Below are 21,417 nucleotides of genomic sequence, written 5' to 3'. Positions count from 1 at the left end.
ATGCAATATTGACCCCAATTAAAACTTGAAGTGAAACGTCCAACTTCTCTGTCTTTCTCGATATGTGCACGAGCCTTTTACACTTTAACTGGGGATCGACCTCTCTACGACTAACCTCTTTTCCTATTTTTTTTTTCTCTTTTTTTTTTCTAATTTTATCAAAAAATTTTCAAGCAGCAAAAAATTCTGATAAAAAAGAATTTCAGTTTCTATTACCTTAAAAAGCAAGACCAAGCACTCAAATTTCATAACTTATACTATGCAACCACTAAAGGCTGAGTGGTTCAACTTCTGTTTATGATTTTTTTAAGTAAGGACATTCCGTGGAATTAATAGTTCCAATTCCTCTCGCTTTTCATTTTTTAAAGACTATTTATACTTTGTACACATCTTAAGCGAACATGAATTGAAAACCTCAGAAAAAACTCTTCTTGTCGATTATAAGCAAGGAAATTGTCTTATAGTACTTCATTAGACTCAGTACACACATTGATGTCAAATTCCAAGAATAATAAAAAGCTTTTCTGACTGTTTCTCGTAGGCTTCATTCTTGTCCTTTACGATCAGATTCTTCTTTTCTAAATAAAAAACAAAACATGCAAAAAATCATTAATAAAACAATCAAGAATAACGAAAATATTAAGCATATAACAAGCATCAATCAAAACATTTCTATGATCATAACCATCATCATCGTTACCATAGCGACTGACTGACCCGAGTTTAAACTGTAAATTGATATTCGTAGTGTTTTCCACATTCGTATCCCACATAAGATATAACTATCTTTCTTTCTGAAATTCTCAAAGCACTCTATGTCACTGCATCTGCAAAAGGGCTGAAAGATTCTTTCAGCATTTCAAGGATAACAACATACGCGTCTAAACACTAATTCTGGTCATTTAAAATGGAAACAGTTACGGTGAATAGTAAAGTGTTCGTTGTATCATTTTATCCCTGATAACAGAACTCACCTTTGTTTCTTAAAGTCAAATGTCACGTTGTCTCCAATCAGCATGAACGGAGCCCACTGGGAAACTTTGGTATAGCCGATGTTCCTCAGCCACTTCATGGCCTGGTAAAGACATTCACTGGCACTAAATCCGTCAACAAGGTGTCTGTAGAAACGATTCATGAACTGCTCCGTTGCTTCGTCTTCAATGGCCCATAGTGTTGCCAGCACTGAACGTGCACCAGATGCCAAGAACGTGCGAGCGATTCCAATGACTCCCTCGACTTTGATTTCTCCACGTCCACTGTGGCAACAGCTGAGCACCACCAGTTTAGCTCGCAGTTTAACTTGTGAGATATCAGCGATCCTCAAGAGGTAGTCTTCTTCATCTGGAATTTTGCTCGAGAAAGGTCCAGGGGAAAGGGCAATCTCTCCTCTGTCGCCATTACCATGGGCAGCAATATGAATCAGACTCACTGAACTCATTGCTTGAAGAACCGCCTCTCTTGTCGCACGCTCTCCTAACAAAGGCTGAACACCCAGCAGTTGTCCGATCATCTCTGCTTCCTTTTCCGCACAGGCCAGTGATTTAAAGTGATCGATTTCTCCCCTGTAACGCGCCCTGCCCACCTTGGGATTTCCCACAACCAGTGCGCCAGTCTGACTGTGATAGTCCACTGGGCAGTCCTGGATAAGCTTCAGAGTCGTCAAAGAAGGGACGATGCGGAGCCTGAAGGTCTCTGATAAATACTGTCCACCTGGTTGGTCGCTTAAAGCTGCAAATGGGACTCGGTACAAGTTACGTTCGGGAACAATGATGATTTCCGGCCCGGTGAGTAGTTTGGCCACTGGAGCGATGATCAGTTTGAAACATACAGAAAGCATCCTTTCAGCGTCTCTGGCTTTATCGCCTCTAAAATCTACTTCGCTTTCATCTTCAGGTAATATCGACCTGGTTTCCTCGCACTTCTGTTTGGGTAAAACGCCAAAGTCGCGGATACTTTTGTTGAAAAAAGTATTCAAATTAAAAGCATCCTCAGTCTTGAGAGTTTCGTCATCGACGTCTTCGGTTTCTCGGAACAAAGTGTAGCCGTTTGCTTTCAGAACCCAAAGAAAAACCCTTCGTTCATCATACGAAATGTACAAGAATGCAGAGTCACGTTCTTTGTTCACGATCTCTTCCATCCCATACCATGATTGTGAATCAGCTGAGATCTGATTTTCAACGGAAAAATTTCGTGCCATCAAGTCTGCTAGGCATCTCGCCCGTCGAAGCTCCTCGACATAAAGTGCATATTGAGGATAACTAGCTGCACATAGTAGTTTACTGAGCACCTGGTAGGGAATAATTCCGTGCTCTTCTAAAATACCCAGTTGACATTGTTCGTTTCCATGCTGAAAATCTCGCAGTATTTCAAATTTAGCAATGTACTCAAAAAGATACGAAATTGCTTCCTCCAACTTTGATTGCGAGAAGCTCGACATTGAAAAAAGGAATAGGGTTTGTAACTCAACCGCAATGTCTCCAATATCACAGTTTATCGCGAGGCCTCTCTCAGTGTATTCGTCGGCTCTTTCATAATCGCAAATAATTCGAGACACTTTTGCTAGGTTTAGGTAGCTATGTGCGAATTCAGTTCTAAGGCCAATTTTACCGCTGATAGCAAGTTGTTTCTTGTAACATTCCATGGCCTTCTGAGGATCATTACGCGAAGTGAACACATAACCGAGGAGACCAAAAGCTTCTGCTTGACCTTTTCGGTGACCAATTTCTGTGGCAATAGAAAGTGCTTTCTCGCCATTCGTATATTTTTTGAGTGCGGAAGAAACCATTCCCAGAGCCAAGTAACATTCTACTTGTCCCGACCTGTCGCCAGTTTTGATTGTAATTGCGAGTGCTTTCTCGTAATGTTTTTTAGCCTTCTCACGTTCACCGAGTGATTGTAACACATTTCCTAGGTTTGCGTAGGTTGCCGCTTCTCCTCCCCTGTCACCAATTTGCTTTTGGATGGCAAATGCTTTCTCGTGATATAATTTAGCCTTCTGATATTCACCGAGTGAGTGTAAAACCTTTCCGAGGTTTCCGTAGTTTGTTGCTTCTCCTCTCATGTCACCAATTTGCATTTGGATGGCAAGTGCTTTCTCGTGATATTCTTTAGCCTTCTGATATTCACCGAGTGAGTGAAACACCTTTCCGAGGTTTCCGTAGTTTGTTGCTTCTCCTCTCTTGTCACCAATTTGCATTTGGATTGCAAGTGCTTTCTCGTAATATTCTTTAGCCCTCTGATATTCACCGAGTGAGTATAACACATTTCCTAGGTTTCTGTAGTTTGTTCCTTCTCCTCCCTTGTCACCGATTTGCATTTGGATGGTAAATGCTTTCTCGTAATATTCTTTAGCCTTCTGATATTCACAGAGTGATAGTAACACATTTCCTAGGTTTCCATAGTTTGTTGCTTCTCCTCCCTTGTCACCAATTTGCATTTGGATGGCAAGTGCTTTCTTGTAATATTCTTTAGCCTTCTGATATTTATCCACTGAGTGTAACACATTTCCTAGGTTTCCGTAGCTTGTTGCTTCTCCTCTCTTGTCACCAATTTGCATTTGGATGGCAAGTGCTTTCTCGTGATATTCTTTAGCCTTCTGATATTCACAGAGTGATAGTAACACATTTCCTAGGTTTCCATAGTTTTTTGCTTCTCCTCCCTTGTCACCAATTTGCAGTTGGATGGCAAGTGCTTTCTCGTAATATTCTTTAGCCTTTTGATATTCACCGAGTGAGTAAAACACATTTCCTAAGTTTCCGTAGCTTGTTGCTTCTCCTCCCTTGTCACCAATTTGCATTTGGATGGCAAGTGCTTTCTTGTGATATTCTTTAGCCTTCGGACATTCACCAAGTGATAGTAACACATTTCCTAGGTTTCCGTAGTTTTTTGCTTCTCCTCTCTTGTCACCAATTTGCATTTGGATGGCAAGTGCTTTCTGGTGATATTCTTTAGCCTTCTGACATTCACCAAGTGATCGTAACACATTTCCTAGGTTTCCGTAGTTTGTTGCTTCTCCTCCCTTGTCACCAATTTGGGTTTGGATGGCAAGTGCTTTCTCGTTATATTCTTTAGCCTTCTGATATTCATCGACTAAGAGTAACGCATTTCCTAGGTTGCCATAGTTTGTTGCTTCTCCTCCCTTGTCACCAATTTGCATTTGGATGGCAAGTGCTTTCTTGTAATATTCTTTAGCCTTCTGATATTCACAGAATGACCGTAACACATTTCCTAGGTTTCCGTAGGTTGCTGCTTCTCCTCCCTTGTCACCAATTTGCATTTGGATGGCAAGTGCTTTCTCGTAATATTCTTTAGCCTTCTGATATTCACCAAGTGAGTGAAACACATTTCCTAGGTTTCCGTAACTTGTTGCTTCTCCTCCCTTGTCACCAATTTGCATTTGGATGGCAAGTGCTTTCTCGTGATATTCTTTAGCCTTCTGATATTCACCCAGTGAGTGTAACACCTTTCCTAGGTTTCCGTAGTTTGTTGCTTCTCCTCCCTTGTCACCAATTTGCATTTTGATGGCAAGTGCTTTCTCGTAATATTCTTTAGCCTTTTGATATTCACCGAATGATTGTACCACATTTCCTAGGTTTCCGTAGTTTGTTGCTTCTCCTCCCTTGTCACCAATTTGCATTTGGATGGCAAGTGCTTTCTCGTGATATTCTTTAGCTTTCTGATATTCACCGAGTGATAGTAACACATTTCCTAAGTTTCCGTAGTTTGTTGCTTCTCCTCTCTTGTCACCAATTTGCATTTGGATGGCAAGTGCTTTCTCGTGATATTCTTTAGCCTTCTGATATTCATCGAGTGAGTGTAACACATTTCCTAGGTTTCCGTAGCTTGTTGCCTCTCCTCCCTTGTCACCAATTTGAATTTGGATGGGAAGTGCTTTCTCGTGATATTCTTTAGCCTTCTGACATTCACCAAGTGATCGTAACACATTTCCTAGGTTTCCGTAGTTTGTTGCTTCTCCTCCCTGGTCACCAATTTGCATTTTGATAGCAAGTGCTTTCTCGTAATATTTTTTAGCCTTCTGATATTCACCGAGTGAGTATAACACATTTCCTAGGTTTCCGTAGTTTGTTGCTTCTCCTCCCTTGTCACCAATTTGGGTTTGGATCGCAAGTGCTTTCTCGTAATATTCTTTAGCCTTCTGACATTCACAGAGTGATAGTAACACATTTCCCAGGTTTCCGTAGTTTGTTCCTTCTCCTCCCTTGTCCCCAATCTGCATTTGGATGGCAAGTGCTTTCTCGTAATATTCTTTAGCCCTCTGATATTCACAGAGTGATAGTAACACATTTGCTAGGTTTCCGTAGCTTGTTGCTTCTCCTCCCTTGTTACCAATTTGCATTTGGATGGCGAGTGCTTTCTCGTAATATTCTTTAGGCTTCTGATATTCACCGAGTGATAGTAACACATTTCCTAGGTTTCCGTAGTTTGTTGCTTCTCCTCTCTTGTCGCCAATTTGCATTTTGATGGCAAGTGCTTTCTCGCAATATTCTTTAGCCTTCTGATATTCACAGAGTGAGTGTAACACCTTTCCTAGGTTTCCGTAGTTTGTTGCTTCTCCTCCCTTGTCACCAATTTGCATTTGGATGCGAAGTGCTTTCTCGTAATATTCTTTAGCCTTCTGATATTCACCGAGTGATAGTAAGACATTTCCTAGGTTTCCGTAGTTTGTTGCTTCTCCTCCCTTGTCACCAATTTGCATTTGGATGGTAAGTGCTTTCTCGTAATATTCTTTAGGCTTCTGATATTCACCGAGTGATAATAACACATTTCCTAGGTTTCCGCAGTTTGTTGCTTCTCCTCTCTTGTCACCAATTTGCATTTGGATGGCAAGTGCTTTCTCGTAATATTCTTTAGCCTTCTGATATTCACCGAGTGATAGTAACACATTTCCTAGGTTTCCGTAGTTTGTTGCTTCTCCTCTCTTGTCACCAATTTGCATTTGGATGGCAAGTGCTTTTTCGTAATATTCTTTAGCCCTCTGATATTCACAGAGCGATAGTAACATATTTCCTAGGTTTCCGTAGTTTGTTGCTTCTCCGCCCTTGTCACCAATTTGCATTTGGATGGCAAGTGCTTTCTCGTGATATTCTTTAGACTTCTGATATTCACCGAGTGATAGTAACACATTTCCTAGGTTTCCGTAGTTTATTGCTTCTCCTCCCTTGTCACCAATTTGCATTTTGATCGCAAGTGCTTTCTCGTAATATTCTTTAGCCTTCTGATATTCACCGAGTGACTGTACCACATTTCCTAGGTTTCCGTAGTTTGTTGCTTCTCCTCCCTTGTCACCAATTTGCATTTGGATGGTAAGTGCTTTCTCGTAATAGTATTTAGCCTTCTGACATTCACTGAGTGATCGGAACACATTTCCTAGGTTTCCGTAGTTTGTTGCTTCTCCTCCCTTGTCACCAATTTGCATTTGGATGGCAAGTGCTTTCTCGTAATATTCTTTAGCCTTCTGATATTCACAGAGTGATAGTAACACATTTCCTAGGTTTCCGTAGTTTGTTGCTTCTCTTCCCCTGTCACCAATTTGCATTTTGATGGCAAGTGCTTTTTCGTAATATTCTTTAGCCTTCTGATATTCACCTAGTGATAGTAACACATTTGCTAGGTATCCGTAGTTTGTTGCTTCTCCTCCCTTGTCAGCAACTTTTATTTTCATGGCAAGTGCTTTCTCGTAATATTCTTTAGCCTTCCGATATTCACTGAGTGATAGTAACACATTTCCTAGGTTTCCGTAGGTTGTTGCTTTTCCTCCATTGTCACCAATTTGCATTTGGATGGCAAGTGCTTTCTCGCAATATTCTTTAGCCTTCTGATATTCACCGAGGGATGCTAACACATTTCCTAGGTTTCCGTAGTTTGTTGCTTCTCCTCCTTTGTCACTAATTTGCATTTGGATGGCAAGTGCTTTCTCGTAATATTCTTTAGCCTTCTGATATTCACCGAGTGATTTTAACATAATTCCCATTGAACTGTAACCATTGGCTTCCCCTACCCTTTCTCCAATTGCCTTCATGTTTCCTATTGCGATTTCATACTGTTTTCTTGCGTCTTCAAACCTTGTTTGCTCGCGAAGTATTTTTGCCAGTTTTAACCTTACTTGCCCTTCTGATTTTGTGTCTCCAAAATCATGGTGTGCCAAAAGAAGTTTTCTAGCGCATCTTTCTGCGTTTGTGTAATCAGAGATGTTGATATATGCGGAGATCATTATTTCATGGATCAAAATGATAGATTGTATAGCGAATTGATTTTCTTTACCAAATGCTATGCTGTTCAGCAAAACTAAACATTCCTTGCATAACTCGATTGCTTGCAGATCACGTTTGGTCTTGTGCATGAACTCAGCAACAACTGCACCTATACGGATGCTTTGTTTGATTTTTGTCCCGTTGTTCATTATGGTTCCCTCGTGTAAGTTTTGGAGGATCCTCTCTAAAAATTAGAGAAGTTTGAAAAACTATTCAGTTGCAAAATTTTTCATAATTCAACATTCATGTCAATTTTGTACAAAAAAATCTCATAAATTAAACATTTAATATTCTGAAGCCATAAAAAAATTGATATACATTTTTCTGACTTAACAACAGAAATAGCAGTAGTAGTATGACGTTTTAAAGTTTTTCTGTACTCGTGTATTGGATGTGTAGTAGCACTACATTCTGTCCAATTTGCAAAAATTGGACGAGGCCTTAAGCCGAGTCCAATTTGACTGTCAGAGGAATTTTTTTAATCCAATTATGTTCTCTGCCATCGTGTTGCAATGTGGCTGGCGAATCATCATCGAAAGTTTAGGGCTTTACAAATCAATGGATTCCCCTTCTATTGATTCCTTCTTCTTCTGAATCCAGGCAGTTCATGCAATTCCAAGCATTTTAGTTCACGTGTTATAGTGTGACTGTTATCGACAACAGAAATCGAGCGCGAATTGTAAGCTTTTCAAAAATATCAAATAGAACTATATGTTATAAAATGGCAACGCCATTGAAAACACTTATAATGAATACCGAAGTTCAAAATATATGAACTTCATATATTCATTGTATCTGATTTATCATCACGGGTTTATTACGAATCAACTTAATGGCCTGCTCCCAGTTGGCTTGTTAGCTCAATTGGTAGAGCGCTGCACTAGTATCGCATAGGTCAGAGGTTCAAATCCCGTACAGGCCAGAGTTTTTTTTTTCAGGTCTGATTTTCGCTACTGCATAAATAGCACTCTCTACTGCGAGGATCGTGCATCATACGTATTAAAAACACTATTAGCAGTTCTTTGGTATGTATTGCAATGCTGCTCCCAGGAGTCATTAGTTTGGGGTGTAACATCCATTGAAAACATACTAGCATTTCTTCAGTACGTCGCGCCGCACTGCCCCCTGCAGTTATTATTTTGGGGTGTAACGTCCATACTGAACAGAATATGCAAAACATAACAAATCCAAAAACTTTCTCACCATCAAAATTCTTTTCACCTTCCTTGTCACATCACGTTCTCTGGAATTTGCAAACAAGTAAACATTAGCTACACAGATTTATGAGTGTAAATTCGTAGTAAATGACTTGATCGTGTGACTGAATGAAAACCGGATGGCGAGAAACTAAAATTAAATTTTTTACGTGAGTCAAGATTAAACTGCGCAATAGTGTCGTTGATAACTCAAGAAAATCTAGATCAGGTAAAGATTCATATGGAGTTGATTAATGTTTTTCGCCAATAAACAGGGTACCAGGGTCTCAATGAGCAGGGTCTCAATGAGGGTGGTCACGTAACTCAAGTTGACGGTTTACGGTTAAAAATAAGCCCTTTTGACGATTGACGGTTAAATTTTAGATCATTTGATGGTTGACGGTTATTTCATTGGAATGTCGTTTCTAAAACGAACTAAACGCGCAAATTTGTCTGTAATTTTTTCTAATGACCCATTTGTAAAGGACTGTCCGGTTGATTTATAACTCCTATTTTTAATAATTAACTAACGTTTTACCACACCGGAAGTGTTGCACACCGGAGGTGTTTCCACACCGGATGTCAGTTCTGTCGCTGAACAGTTTTTCTCACGACTAGATGTTAATGAACCTACATGAATTTTTTTTTGTGATATATTAAAACTTATATTTATATACAACAGAACTTGACCCCAATCATGGCAGTCATTTAGTTCTTAATTGAGGATATCTGAGACATTTGACGGCTAACATTGGCTTGCGGTAATAATATTGCGTTTTTTACAGTTGACGGTTAAGAATTTGGCCATTTGACGGTTAACGGTTGACCCCATTGAGAGCCTCTAATAAATGTCGTTCAAGATACGGGGGTATATTTCTTTGAATCAAAATGAGGCATTAGCTCACAGAAACCACTTGCGTGACAACGGTGACATCGAGCGCTCATTTTGTAAAAACTTGATCGACATGCTATGAAATCACGTTGCGTGACAAATTCAGAAAAATTGTTAGCAGAATGAAACAAAACAACTGGCACATAAAAAGCATAGTCGTCAATTTTTTTTAAAAAAAACCCTCTGAATCTGATTCTGACGCCGTCTTTCGTCGATTTTTGCGACCATGTCATAAAGGCGGCGTGGAATAAAGATCTCGTGCTTATGTCACGTGTCACTTAGCAGTCTGACAAGCTGTTGAAAAATTTTTGAAACTCTTGAAATTATTCAAGATATTGTGTAAAATCAGACCAAACGGTTTTAACTCACTAGGCTTTCTAGATTTGATCTCTAATATTCCTTTTACGAAAGTTGCTTTGAAGCTAGCTCGAAGACTGCGATATACTAGCAATCACTACTTGGTTTGTTTTTAAGATGTCTGGTTCCGTCCGACAAACCTTTCAAACTCCTCCAAAACCTTTCGAACTGGAAGGAATCAAATCACACCACTGGAAAACGAAAAGAGGTGACGATGGGCTACACAGAACTATCAGCCACGGAGTACTTTATAGCGTTGGAGACATAAACATGCTGTTTTAAAGCGACCGAGAAACCGAATGAAAAAACTGAAATGGTATCTTTTCTTCAAAAGAACATTACAAACAGCAAGAGATCGGAAAAAAGATAAACCTGACCTAACAAGTAATTGACAAGGTTGGATAAAATTTCAGTGGACTCTTACAGGTTTAAAAGAGGTTATTTTCATATCATTTCTAAATGTAACATTTTAAGCAAAAGGGAAACTTTTGTTTTCTAGCTCCCGGTATGACACATACCGCTAAGTTTATGTTCATCACTTTCTCGTTTCAGAATCTCTTTTATTTTTTGGTTTCTACAATTGTTTGTAAAATTCCTGCTTTATTTGTCAAGTTAATGTTGCTTTGCCCGTAACGCAGAACTATCACCACCTGGTAAGAGATTTCCAATTCGATTTTGGGAATCACTTCTCAAGAGAGTTTCAACCGGCCAACGAGGATGTTAAAAGGCGGGAAAAAAGTCACGCCATCAAGCCAACAGGTTGATCTATTCTCATAACTCTAGATTTTCCGTTGATTTTGTGCGGGCAATATTAATTTTTATCACTTTGGGGTTTAAAGAGTTATTTTGTATACTGTGAAGTATTTTATCGTCAACGTAATTTCTTTGCAGTGCCATTAGTAGATGATCACACAGAGTTTATCCTACAATAACGAAATTATCTATATTTGCATCAGGCTACGTGGACCTATAAATGGGCAGTTTTAAAAAAGAGATTGCAAAATTCGGTTTTCTCCTATCTTAACCTATCTTGCAATCGTAAAGTTAGAAGGTTCTAGTGTACAAAACATTTACACGATATCTGATTGAGAAATCGTACGTTACCTCAGCTCAAACTCCTGTAGATTTTTTCTCACCATCAAAACTGTTTTTCTCGCAAACCAATCCAATAGTCAGCACTGGAAAATGAAAAAAAGGTTAGCATTATTTATGCAGAACCAAGTCAAATTAAGGTACGTGATACATTTTTGGAGACATGTGCGCACCGTATTTAGTGTTTTGATGTTATGACTGGTGAAACCAAAAGAAAATCATTAAATTGGAGCGATACTTTCCCTGCAAAGAAATTAGAATACAGGCATGTAGAGAACGGTTAAAACAATTAAGGCTGAATTCGGGTCTTATTGTAACATAAAGAGGTTTATGTTATACATTTTTTCCAAAAGTATTTTTTTTTGGGCGCAGAATGCGGAAAACATTTCCTTCTCTTCGTATGACGCATGTAGCTAATTTAGTGTTCGTTACTCTTCAGATTTGCACCTTATTGAATTGACAGCTCACGTCACTGTCCCATTTTTAAGCTGAATAAAAAACTAAACAATTAATCACTGCCTTTTCCGCAGTAGCACAGAAATTTTTTTAAAGTTTTGAAGCATATAAAAAATATCAAATCTAATTCCAACAATTGTTTCTCAAGGGCGCGAATAAAATGATAAAAAAGCCTCGCAATACCCCTCCAATTTGTATTCCTTTTTTTAGTTTTTAATTTTTAAAGATTCCGGTGGCACCTGTTGGTTTCGCTAGTGACTTTCCTTTTACACTTGTTTTTACGAGCACGTGATAAACGCTGGTTAGAATAAACATATCGTGTTCATGTCACGTGCCATTTAGTAGACTGACAAGCTGTTGATTAATTTTCGAAAATCTTAAAATTATTCATAATATATATATCTTATTAACCAAGCGCGAGGGCCGTACTGGCAGAATATCGGCCCGAGGTCTTGACAGTACGGACCGAGCGCAGCGGGGTCCGTACAAAAAATACCAAGGGGCGATATTCTTCCAGTACGGTCCCGAGCAAGCTTGGTTAATAAGAGATTTATTATACGACTGAAGTTCAAAGGGACATATGTGCGGTATCATTCGGGACCATTCGGGACAGTGCCCGGTCCAATACTTAGAGAATATTGGACCGGCAATAGAGCATTTTTTGATTGGTTGATTTTAGTTATTGGCCCGGTGACTACCCGAGTCGTGTAATAATGTGTAAGATCGAACCAAGCGGTTTTAATCCACCGGGCTTCCAAGATTTGATCTGTAATATTCCTTTACTACAGCCACTTTGAAGCTGGCTCGGAGACTGCGATGTAGCAATCATTAGATGTGCGGTTCTGTTCGACAAACATTTCTTAACGGAGAATTTGACTTAAGCCGTCAGTATCCAAGTGAATGCCGAGTATATAAAGTGCCTGGTTGGTCATTAGTCTGAAAAGAACTTCTGACCAAAAAATTGGCTATGTTTTTGTCGCGTTTGAATGAAACGAGCGGAGGCTGCGAAAAGATAATGCTTGTCTCTGAAGTAATTTAAAGTTTTTAAGAATGATGGATTGAATTGAGTGGTTGTGAGGGTGAAACGTGAGAGTGAATGGAATGCGGTCGGAATCTTCCTTATGCGACGTTTGTAGTGCTGAATGTCGATCAATAACTTGGGCGCGGTGGTAACCCGCTTGAACGACAGAAACAGGGTAACCCCGTTTATCGAAAAACTGGCACATTGACTCTGATTTGTGGTGGAAATCAGAGTCATCACTACATAAACGACGAAGTCTTAGAAACTGAGAAAAAGGAATGGAATTCTTAACGTGAGATGGATGCGAAGACGAATTTAACAAGTAATTATGCGAGTCTGTAGGTTTGTAATACACACTAGTGCATAAACCGTTATCTTCAATTGAAACTTTGATGCCTAAAAAGGATAAAGAATTGTCAGAAATTTTCCAGGTATATTTCAGGGCCGGGTGAAAAGAATTGACTGTGGTTATGAACTGAGTGAGCTCCTCTCTGGTAGAGGAGGTAGCGCCGATACACTCGTCGATGTAGCGACCGTAGAGTTCAGGTTTGGACCCGTTGTATTGGCTGAAAAATTGATGTTCGACAAAACCTACAAAAAGATTGGCATAGTTAGGTCCCATTTTGGTGCTCATGGCTACACCATTGGTTTGTTTGAAGAAGTTGCTTCCGAATGAAAAACAATTGAGTGTGAGCACTAGTTCGGCTAAGCGTAGTAGTGTTTCAGATTTAGGTTCCTTATCAGTATGTTAATCAAAAAAATGTTTAAGGGCCAGAAGGCCTTCGCCATTAGGAATGACAGTGTAAAGAGACGTAATATCCATGGTGAAAAGAAGTTTGTTTTGGCCAAGGAAATTAAAGTCTCGAAAAATTTGAAGAGCGTGTTGGCTGTCTTTAATATATGATGGTAAAGTTTTGACGATGGGAGCCATAATTTTGTCTAGATTTGTCTAGATAGCTGGAGATAAGTTCGGTAGGGCAACTGCAAGCCGAGACAATGGGCCGACCCGGGTTGTTAGGTTTGTGAATTTTAGGTAAAAAGTAAATACGAGAAGTTCTAGGAGTGGTTATGATGAGATTTTTTGCTGTGGCCGGCAATTCTTGTTTAGTTATGAGTTGGTTGATCGTATTCTTGACGGAGTTTTGATTGCTGGCAGTGAGGTCTTTGTCGATCTTTTGATAAAAAGAGGTGTCAAAAAGTTGCCGCAAAGCTTCTTTTTGGTAGAGGTCGGTGCGCCAAACAACGACTGAGCCGCCCTTATCGGCTGCTTTGATAACTATGTCTTTGCGTTTTCTAAGACTTTTTAGAGCCGACCACTCTTCAGAAGAGAGATTAGAAAATTTGGTAATAGGTTTGAAATTGAGTTTGTTCAGGATATCGTGGCGGCATTTTTTGATACAAAAAGTCTAATGATGCGAATTGGCCCTCTGGGGGAGTCCATTTAGACTTTCGAGTCTGAAGTGTTTCGAAAGTATCTTTGTTCGAGGTGTTGGAATCATCCTCTTTGTTCTGAAAAAAGGCTTTTAATTGAACGCGGGGAAGGAATTTTTCTACGTCTTGTTTAATTGAGAATTCGTCTGTTGTTTTAGAAATGGGAACGAAATTTAAGGCCTTACTGAGGACGGATTTTTCTGGATCGGAAAGTGAGAGGTTTTCTGGAATGGTAACTACAGTTTTGAGGTTTTCTGGTGATGAGTGGTTAGCGATTTGGGGAACGAAAATTTGGTCAAGTTTTTGGGCCTTAATTTGGTTCAAATGATTGAAAAGTTTCGAATTAGTCTTCTGAATTTTGGCGCGGGAAATGTAAATGGTTCTTAACAGAACATACAAGAAAACATGAATCAGAAATCGCACTTACCCTCAAACTCCTCCAAAATCCTTCGAACGCGAATAAATCAAATTAGACCGCTGGAAAATAAATACAGGTGACCATTAGCTAGACAGAAACATAAGCTATGAAGTAGTTTATATTTTTGGAGACGTAAACATGCCATTTTTAGCGACCGATAACACCGAATGAAAAAGCTGAAATGATGTCTTCTTTAAAGGAACATCGGAAACACTTACAGAACGGACAAAAATAAGCTTCACCCATTAAAGGTTAAGGTTGGATAAAATTCGGAGACTCATAGCAGGGTTAAAAGAGGAAAGGGATCTTTTTTCGGGATATTTCTTTCCGGGATATCCTTGGTTTTCACCCACGTGACTTCTACCTTGACGACGGTTGCTATCCGCCATGTTGGTGCCCAAACAAACGCGCCCATTTAGAGAGATCACAGTGAGAAAAGCGAGCTTAACATGGTCCTTTGCGTTGTTTTTGGATGTGGAAGTAGAAGTGACCGAGATAAAGGGATTGGATTTTATCGAATACCTTCAGTGGTAACCAACAAAGGAGAATTTGAAGAAGAACTGACTACAGAGCGGAGAGAAAAATGGATAAAAGCGATCAGTCGCGACGACACGGAATCGAAAGGCGTGCTAAACAGCGAACGGGTATGTGGCAAGCATTTTGTTTCTGGGAAGCCAGCTCCTTCCTGGCATAAGCACGACGTAGATTGGGTGCCCACATTGCAACTTGGCAAGAGAAATTATCGCCCTACGTTAGACCATGTTGCAAACGCAGAGAGAGCGGAAAGGGCAAAGAAGCGAAAGCAACTTGCGGTCGAACGACAAGAACGAGAAGCGGCAGAGAAACGTCAAAAGCTTGTGGAAAGCAGCCTTCGTGCTGCTCAGATCGACTTTAGTCAGCCAAGTACTTCGACAGAAGAAGAGGGAAATCGAAACGAAGGGAACGAGGAGGCCTTTTCTTCTGATATGTCGGCCATAGCAGTTAGGGAAGGTGAACAAATCGAACCAGAAACTGTTAAGGACGCCGAGTGCCAAACTACCGAGTTTGACTACATGTTTCAGACAAGCAAATATCAAGCCCCAAACAAGGATTTCTTTGACACTGACGATAAAGTTCGCTTTTACACTGGGCTACCATCTATGGAAGTACTGATGGTTGTTTTCGAGCACGTCTCCTCACATGTTACACGGCAAACACAGTCGCTCAACAGATTTCAAGAATTCATCATTGTTCTTATGAAACTAAGACTAAATGCACCGCTGCAGGATCTTGCATACCGGTTTGTTGTTTCACTGTCAACAATTTCCAGAATATTTTCCCACTGGATTGTTGCGATGGACACGAGGTTATTTCGCTTTGTGTACTGGCCAGACAGGGATCAACTGTGGAGAACAATGCCTCAGTGCTTTCAGTATGCATTCGGAAAGAAAACAACTGTTGTGATCGACTGCTTTGAAGTATTTATCGAGAGGCCTTCAAACTTGCTAGCCAGGGCACAGACCTTTTCAAGTTACAAACATCACAATACAATCAAAATTCTGGTAGGGATAACACCACAAGGAACTATTTCATATGTGTCTGAAGCCTGGGGAGGTCGTGTCTCAGATAAATTTTTAACTGAGAACTGTGGCTTCCTAGACAAACTGAGTCCAGGAGACATGGTGATGGCTGACCGGGGATTCACCATCACTGAAAGTGTTGGACTGAAACATGCTAAACTGGTTATACCAGCTTTCACAAAGGGTAAATCTCAGCTCGACCCAGTGGATGTGGAGCAGACCAGAGGCATTGCAAATGTCAGAATTCATGTTGAACGCGTCATTGGACTACTTAGACGGAAGTATACAATACTGGAAGGTACCTTGCCAACTGACTTCCTTATCTGTAATCATGAAAACTCTGACAGGTGTACTGCACTGGTGGATCATATGATAAGAGTTTGTGCAGCTCTTGTTAATTTTTGTCCTCCAATTGTGCCATTTGATTAGATCAACTTCACATTTAAATACCTTAAGTCTTCCATTAAGCCACCTGTGTATTTTTCATTTATTTTAGGGATACACAGGGGAATGAGATTAGGACATAGATCCTGATATGATTTAAAGCTGCAAAGTTTTGCTTCCAAATGTACTTGATCAAAACAAGCTCCCAAGATATCTAATTACATAACATTTTCATGACACCTTATTTTTTAGTCGCAACATTTAAGTGACAGTCCTCAGATAAGTGTTGTGAATACAACATGAAAATCAAGAAAGAATAAGTTATTACTACTGAGTGTATTAAAAGCAGATTGCAAGTCCAAAAGAAAGTAAATTGTGGGCGTTAACTTAAATCTGAATATTTGACCTTAAGCTACATAAGTAGCTTTTTAAACCAATTTCATGCAACTGGGCTGTTGAAAATGTGTGAATTTTTAAAATCATTTCTTAGTTCAAAGACTTTTTGCATAACATTGCTAAGAGCAAAGATCCTCTCACTCAAAAATGTGACATTAAAATGACTCAAAATACAGAATTTTCACACAATCACTAAATTTAAATGTCATGGAAAATTATTTGTGAACCTCAAAATCACAAAATAAAGGTGTGGCTAAAGTTCCATGTATAAGGTATCTTTTTGTGGGTGGTTTCATAAATTTCTTCCTCTAAAGAGGGCTGGCTTAATAGAGGATTTACAGTAGATCCAATGTGTGGTATGATTTTGGATATGAAATATGAAAGATTTTTTATATCATCACTTTGGCCACTGGATTTCCTCATTTTACAACAGAATTTACTTCCCCTGTAAAATGAACGACCTCTGCCCTTTTAAAAGTCCTTTCCCTTTTATGTTTAGGTATAACATTTTCTTTGAATTTCGCCTTTTGAAACAAACAAAAAACAACTAAATAAGGGAAACTTAATATGTCTGAATGTAATTCAGGGTTCAATTCAATAAAACTCTTACAAGTGTAATTGACAACCATAGCTATTGTTTTCAACCTCTGAGACAATACATACACTTTTGAATTACAACTGCAAAAGTTTTATTGAACTGCCTCTGGTCTCGATTATTACAATTAGTTGTCAAGTTGCCACCAGTTTCATTAAGCAAATGAGGCAGCCAAGGAATGAAAATTAAAAAATAAATAAACATTCATTCATTATATGCAGTTCACATGTTATTGTTCTTCCTTAGTGGGGTAGGACTAGATTGCAAAATTTATGTAATTGTGAATTGTAGTGTACATAGTCTTAGCCAGGGATATACTTAGGATGTAAAAATTGGGGGTTCAGTTTAAAATTTGCAGGCTTTAACAGTTTCATCATTACAATATTTTCTGTTTTTCACATATTTTCACAGCTACAGCCAAGTAAGGGCCTGTAGGCTACATCCTAGGGAGGTGGGAATGTGTGTTTTTAGACAATATCTATACCCACCCCATGGAAGGTCATTAGAAATTTTGAGGAGGGGGGTGGGTTCAAACAAAAAACCTTCCATGGGGGAGGTATGGATATTTTCTGGAACCACACAATAGCTGCCAGATATCCTATGAGAAGGCTTTGTCTGAATTGCTTTAACTCAAAGCCACAGATTCAAAACTGAAATATCTCAAAATTATATTATACAAAATTACAGAGGATTTTCCATGTTCCTTTTCATGTTGAAAAATAGGCATATGTTTTCAAAATGAAGGAAACAAGCTGATTCTGTCACTTCTTAGACATGCTGCCAAATGAGGTCTCATACCTTGAACATCAAAATTTATATATGTGGGGTCTACTCCAAAGACCAAGCAGGTAGCAAATGCAACTGCAAAAACCCCACAGTCACTGCCATTTGTTTGTTGCTGCACTGGCTTTGGGTCAAGAGCAATCAAGCGTCCCCCTAATAAATCATTTGTTTGTTCCTCTACTTCTTGAATAATGACTGAGTCATGATAGAGGCTATCAAAAAGGTTTACATGTCCAGGCACACATCCTATTGAGCTAATACACACCCAATGATCGTTCCCAGTGTGCAAAATTTGAACGAATTCACCACTAACAACATCAAAATTTCTAACGGGGCCAAGTGTCGGTCGCTGAAAACCTGCGATTGTCGGATTCTCCTGTTTTAATAATACATGGGCTTGTTGGATGATATCACAGTCCAGCCATCCAGTAGGATTAACAATTAAATCAAAATGGTTGTCCGATAGATTTGCTAATGCACTGGTCTTACCAGTTTCACCCTGGAGGACTTTCGTAATGACAACATCACTTTCATCCTCACTACTGGAGGAATCTGATGAAGAAGAACAAGTGATAAAGGTGTCATTAGCTTGGGCAGGGGTGACCTTTTTGCATGGAGGGCATTTCCAGGTTGTTCTGTGATTGTTTGGATATCGCTTCAAACCAAGACAAGCAAGGTGGAAGTATTTTCCATTTGTGCAGCTTTCTCCATGGCACTCAACTAACTTGTCTGTAGGGGTAGGCTTTGCCTTGCAAATACAAATGCTGTCATGTTTCATTACTGCTTGATCTGACACAACAGTAGGTCTTGGGGATTTTCTGGTATTCCCTTTCCTCTTGAACTGAGGCAGTCTGCAGCAGTGAGGGCAGTACCAGGTCTTTGGCATTGCAATGGAGGTGAGAGAGAGACAAGAAGGGTGAAGCCTTTGATAAGGGCAGTCACTGTTACTACACAAAATGCTGTCCTCGTCTCTTTCTCTTCGGCAAAAACAAATGGCATCCTTGCTCGGTAATGTAGGTGGTAGTGTGCACCTTCGGGTGTACCACCGTCCCAAAATCTCTGGGAGAATGCATATTCTCCAGAAAGTTTCTAGTTTAGGCAAAACAGAGTTCCAGTGCTGCACATCTGGATATACATGCTGCACAAACAAGTTAGTGTTTTTTGCCTTATCAATGGCATACACCACAAAGTCATCATACTGAAGATCTGGAACTGAGAAAAGCTGCTGCTGTACTTGATAGTAGTAGCTGTGGCTCTGTTTCAGCTGTAAATTCCCATTTACTTTTTCCAGGCAGGAATTTTTATGTTGAACATAGTCATCAAAGTTGCTGTCAATGATGACTACTGGACATTTAACTTCCCCACATCCACTTCCACAACAGTCACATGACACGAGAAAGTCAGGAGTGGCATGAAGAAATGGATTCTCTTGGTTGATGAATGACCCGCACTTCTTGACTTCTAAGTTCACATGACGAGCTTTCATGGATGCTTCATATGCCTTTATGGCATCGACTTCGTGCTTCTGCCCATACCTCGTAGCTTTAGTGTTGACTTTATAGAGGCTTGGATAACAAACTGTCTTTATCAAAGACTGGGAGGGCTGGGCAAGGTTTGTGTGAAAGGCTGAAAAGCACTGAGATGCACCAATTCTACCAGCACGATGTCTATAAAAACCAGAACCACTTGCTTGAGTTCGTGTGCTGATTTCTACTTTTCTGATGTGTTCCTCAGAAACACCCAATGTTACCTCAACACACATTTTGATTAATTCCGGGTAATCCAGCTCAAGATTTTTCGTTTCAAATAAATCAGGAATGATTGGCAGTGTGCGGCTTTCATCAATAAATTGGTCAGCATGGGGATCAATTAAGCTAAGTGCTACAGCTTTGATTTTGCAAGCGTTTAGCTTGGCATAGACCTGCTGCATTTCCCCATCTGATGGAATCGCATTAGATATAAATGTTTGATCACACCGTTCGTCCAGGATTTTGCTTCCTTCGCCAGTATTTTGATGTGATGTCTCGATTTTCTGTTCAAGCGAGCTTTTGAGTTTTTTTGCCGAGGAAAAGTCAATGTCCCTTACCTTTGCATATGGTACTTCGTTGACATATGTTGGCAAAATCCACGTGCATTTTGTTTGAGTACAGGCGAGCTTTCCTTGAATCCGTGTCACAGCTTCGATGTAAAACATCACGCTCGCTACATGGGAACAGGATTCAGCTAGTCCTGCCTTGCAGCCTAAGCAATGGGCAGAAATAATGGTGCCGTCCTTTTCTACAATGATCCAAATGTTCACAAGAGGATCGTTCATTCGCTGCGAATGTCTCACCTTGGCCACAACAACAATCTTGCCCGCTATTTCTTTCCCTTGAACTGACGCAACAAATCCAGAAACCATCTGATTGTACGCCTCCAAACTTTTGAAGGCCTTGAACTGCTTGTTTGTGTAATAGCTTGTCTCCAAAACTAAATAGGACAGCAAGTCCGAGACTTCTATAGGAGGCAAACATTCTGAACTGAACTGCTCGCTCGGTATGGCCGCTGGATCTACGCCAACCACAGAAATTTTCTTCAAATAGCGCTCTCGGACGTGGCTTTCGAGGTTATTTGCGTAGGATGAAAGCACTGGTATCTGACCTTGTGATTTTGGGTCGTTTTCTTGGGAAATATCCATTGGAAAGATGAATTATTTGAAGACTTTGAACGCGAGCGCTCAGAAATGGCATACATTTCCATATAATTTCACACCTCGCATGGGCACCAACATGGCGGAAACCAAATTTGCATAAACTTATGACGTCAGCTGAAAACCGAGAATTTTTTTTTTTTTTTTTTTTTTTTTCGTTTTTTGACGGGGCTGGGAGTGGATGTATTAACCAAGTAGGGGACTCATGTCCTCTTGTTATGCACCTGTACTTGTGCTTGTACGAATCCATAAATAATAATAATAATAATAATAATAATAATAATAGTAATAATAATGATAACGATAACGATAATGATAATGATAAGGATAATGATAATGATAATGATAATGATAACGATAATGATAATAATAATAAAGAGGTCATTTTCATATCATTTTCAAAATGTAAAGTTTCAAGCACAAGGGAAACTTTTGCTTTGTAACTCCCGCTTCGACACATACAGCGAAGTTTGTGTTCAAGGTCAAGGTCTCTATTTCTCTAAACAACATACGTATTTAGTTACAATTTTAAGGTTGAAGTCAGACAGGCGCCTCTGGCAGCCGTGTTTAGTCCGTAGCAATTTCACCTACCCACCCAACCCACCCCAGGGAGGACATCCATCACACAGTAATTTCGTGCGTGGGAAATTAACGTCTCCTACCCCAACCCTGCAGGAGACGGGACCTCCATTTATTCGTCCCTATCCGAGAAGACTAGAAGATCCAACCATTTCTTGATGTTAAAGAAAGGAAGCATATTCTTCCCGATTAATTTTAAGACCCTGAGTGTTGGTCCGGCCGGTATTGAACTCTCGACCTCCCGCACAGCAGTCCGGCGCTCTCCCAATTGAGCTAACCAGGCGGCGGTTCACCACTC

General features: G+C 39.8%; 4 protein-coding genes across 4 annotated transcripts; 1 reads left to right on the top strand and 3 right to left on the bottom strand.

Annotated features, from left to right (window-relative positions):
• Positions 1–124: 124 nt before the first annotated feature.
• LOC148720610 (tetratricopeptide repeat protein 28-like) lies at positions 125–3,386 on the bottom strand. The gene is made up of 2 exons (XM_088739236.1): positions 975–3,386; positions 125–578 (listed from the first exon to the last, which is right to left on the bottom strand). Exons 1-2 carry the CDS (start codon positions 3,314–3,316, stop codon positions 545–547), a joined length of 2,376 nt encoding a protein of 791 aa, XP_088595362.1. The 5' UTR covers positions 3,317–3,386; the 3' UTR covers positions 125–544.
• An 81-nt stretch (positions 3,387–3,467) lies between these two features.
• LOC148720609 (uncharacterized) lies at positions 3,468–7,420 on the bottom strand. Its single transcript, XM_088737647.1, has 3 exons — positions 7,019–7,420; positions 3,847–4,978; positions 3,468–3,472 (listed from the first exon to the last, which is right to left on the bottom strand). The coding sequence occupies exons 1-3, from the start codon at positions 7,418–7,420 to the stop codon at positions 3,468–3,470; spliced, it is 1,539 nt and encodes a 512-aa protein (XP_088593773.1).
• Positions 7,421–14,475: 7,055 nt separating this feature from the next.
• Positions 14,476–17,284, top strand: LOC148720608 (uncharacterized). Its single transcript, XM_088738839.1, has one exon. The coding sequence runs from the start codon at positions 14,584–14,586 to the stop codon at positions 16,120–16,122; it is 1,539 nt and encodes a 512-aa protein (XP_088594965.1). The 5' UTR covers positions 14,476–14,583; the 3' UTR covers positions 16,123–17,284.
• LOC148720607 (uncharacterized) lies at positions 17,026–20,675 on the bottom strand. Its single transcript, XM_088738838.1, has one exon. The coding sequence runs from the start codon at positions 20,526–20,528 to the stop codon at positions 17,802–17,804; it is 2,727 nt and encodes a 908-aa protein (XP_088594964.1). The 5' UTR covers positions 20,529–20,675; the 3' UTR covers positions 17,026–17,801.
• Between the last annotated feature and the right edge of the window lie 742 nt (positions 20,676–21,417).

Source organism: Stylophora pistillata, chromosome 11 (assembly GCF_964205215.1).
Source record: "Stylophora pistillata chromosome 11, jaStyPist1.2, whole genome shotgun sequence".
NCBI lineage: Eukaryota > Metazoa > Cnidaria > Anthozoa > Scleractinia > Pocilloporidae > Stylophora > Stylophora pistillata.
The sequence above is the reverse complement of the archived record's forward strand: the minus strand, read 5'-3'. Positions and strand labels throughout refer to the sequence as shown.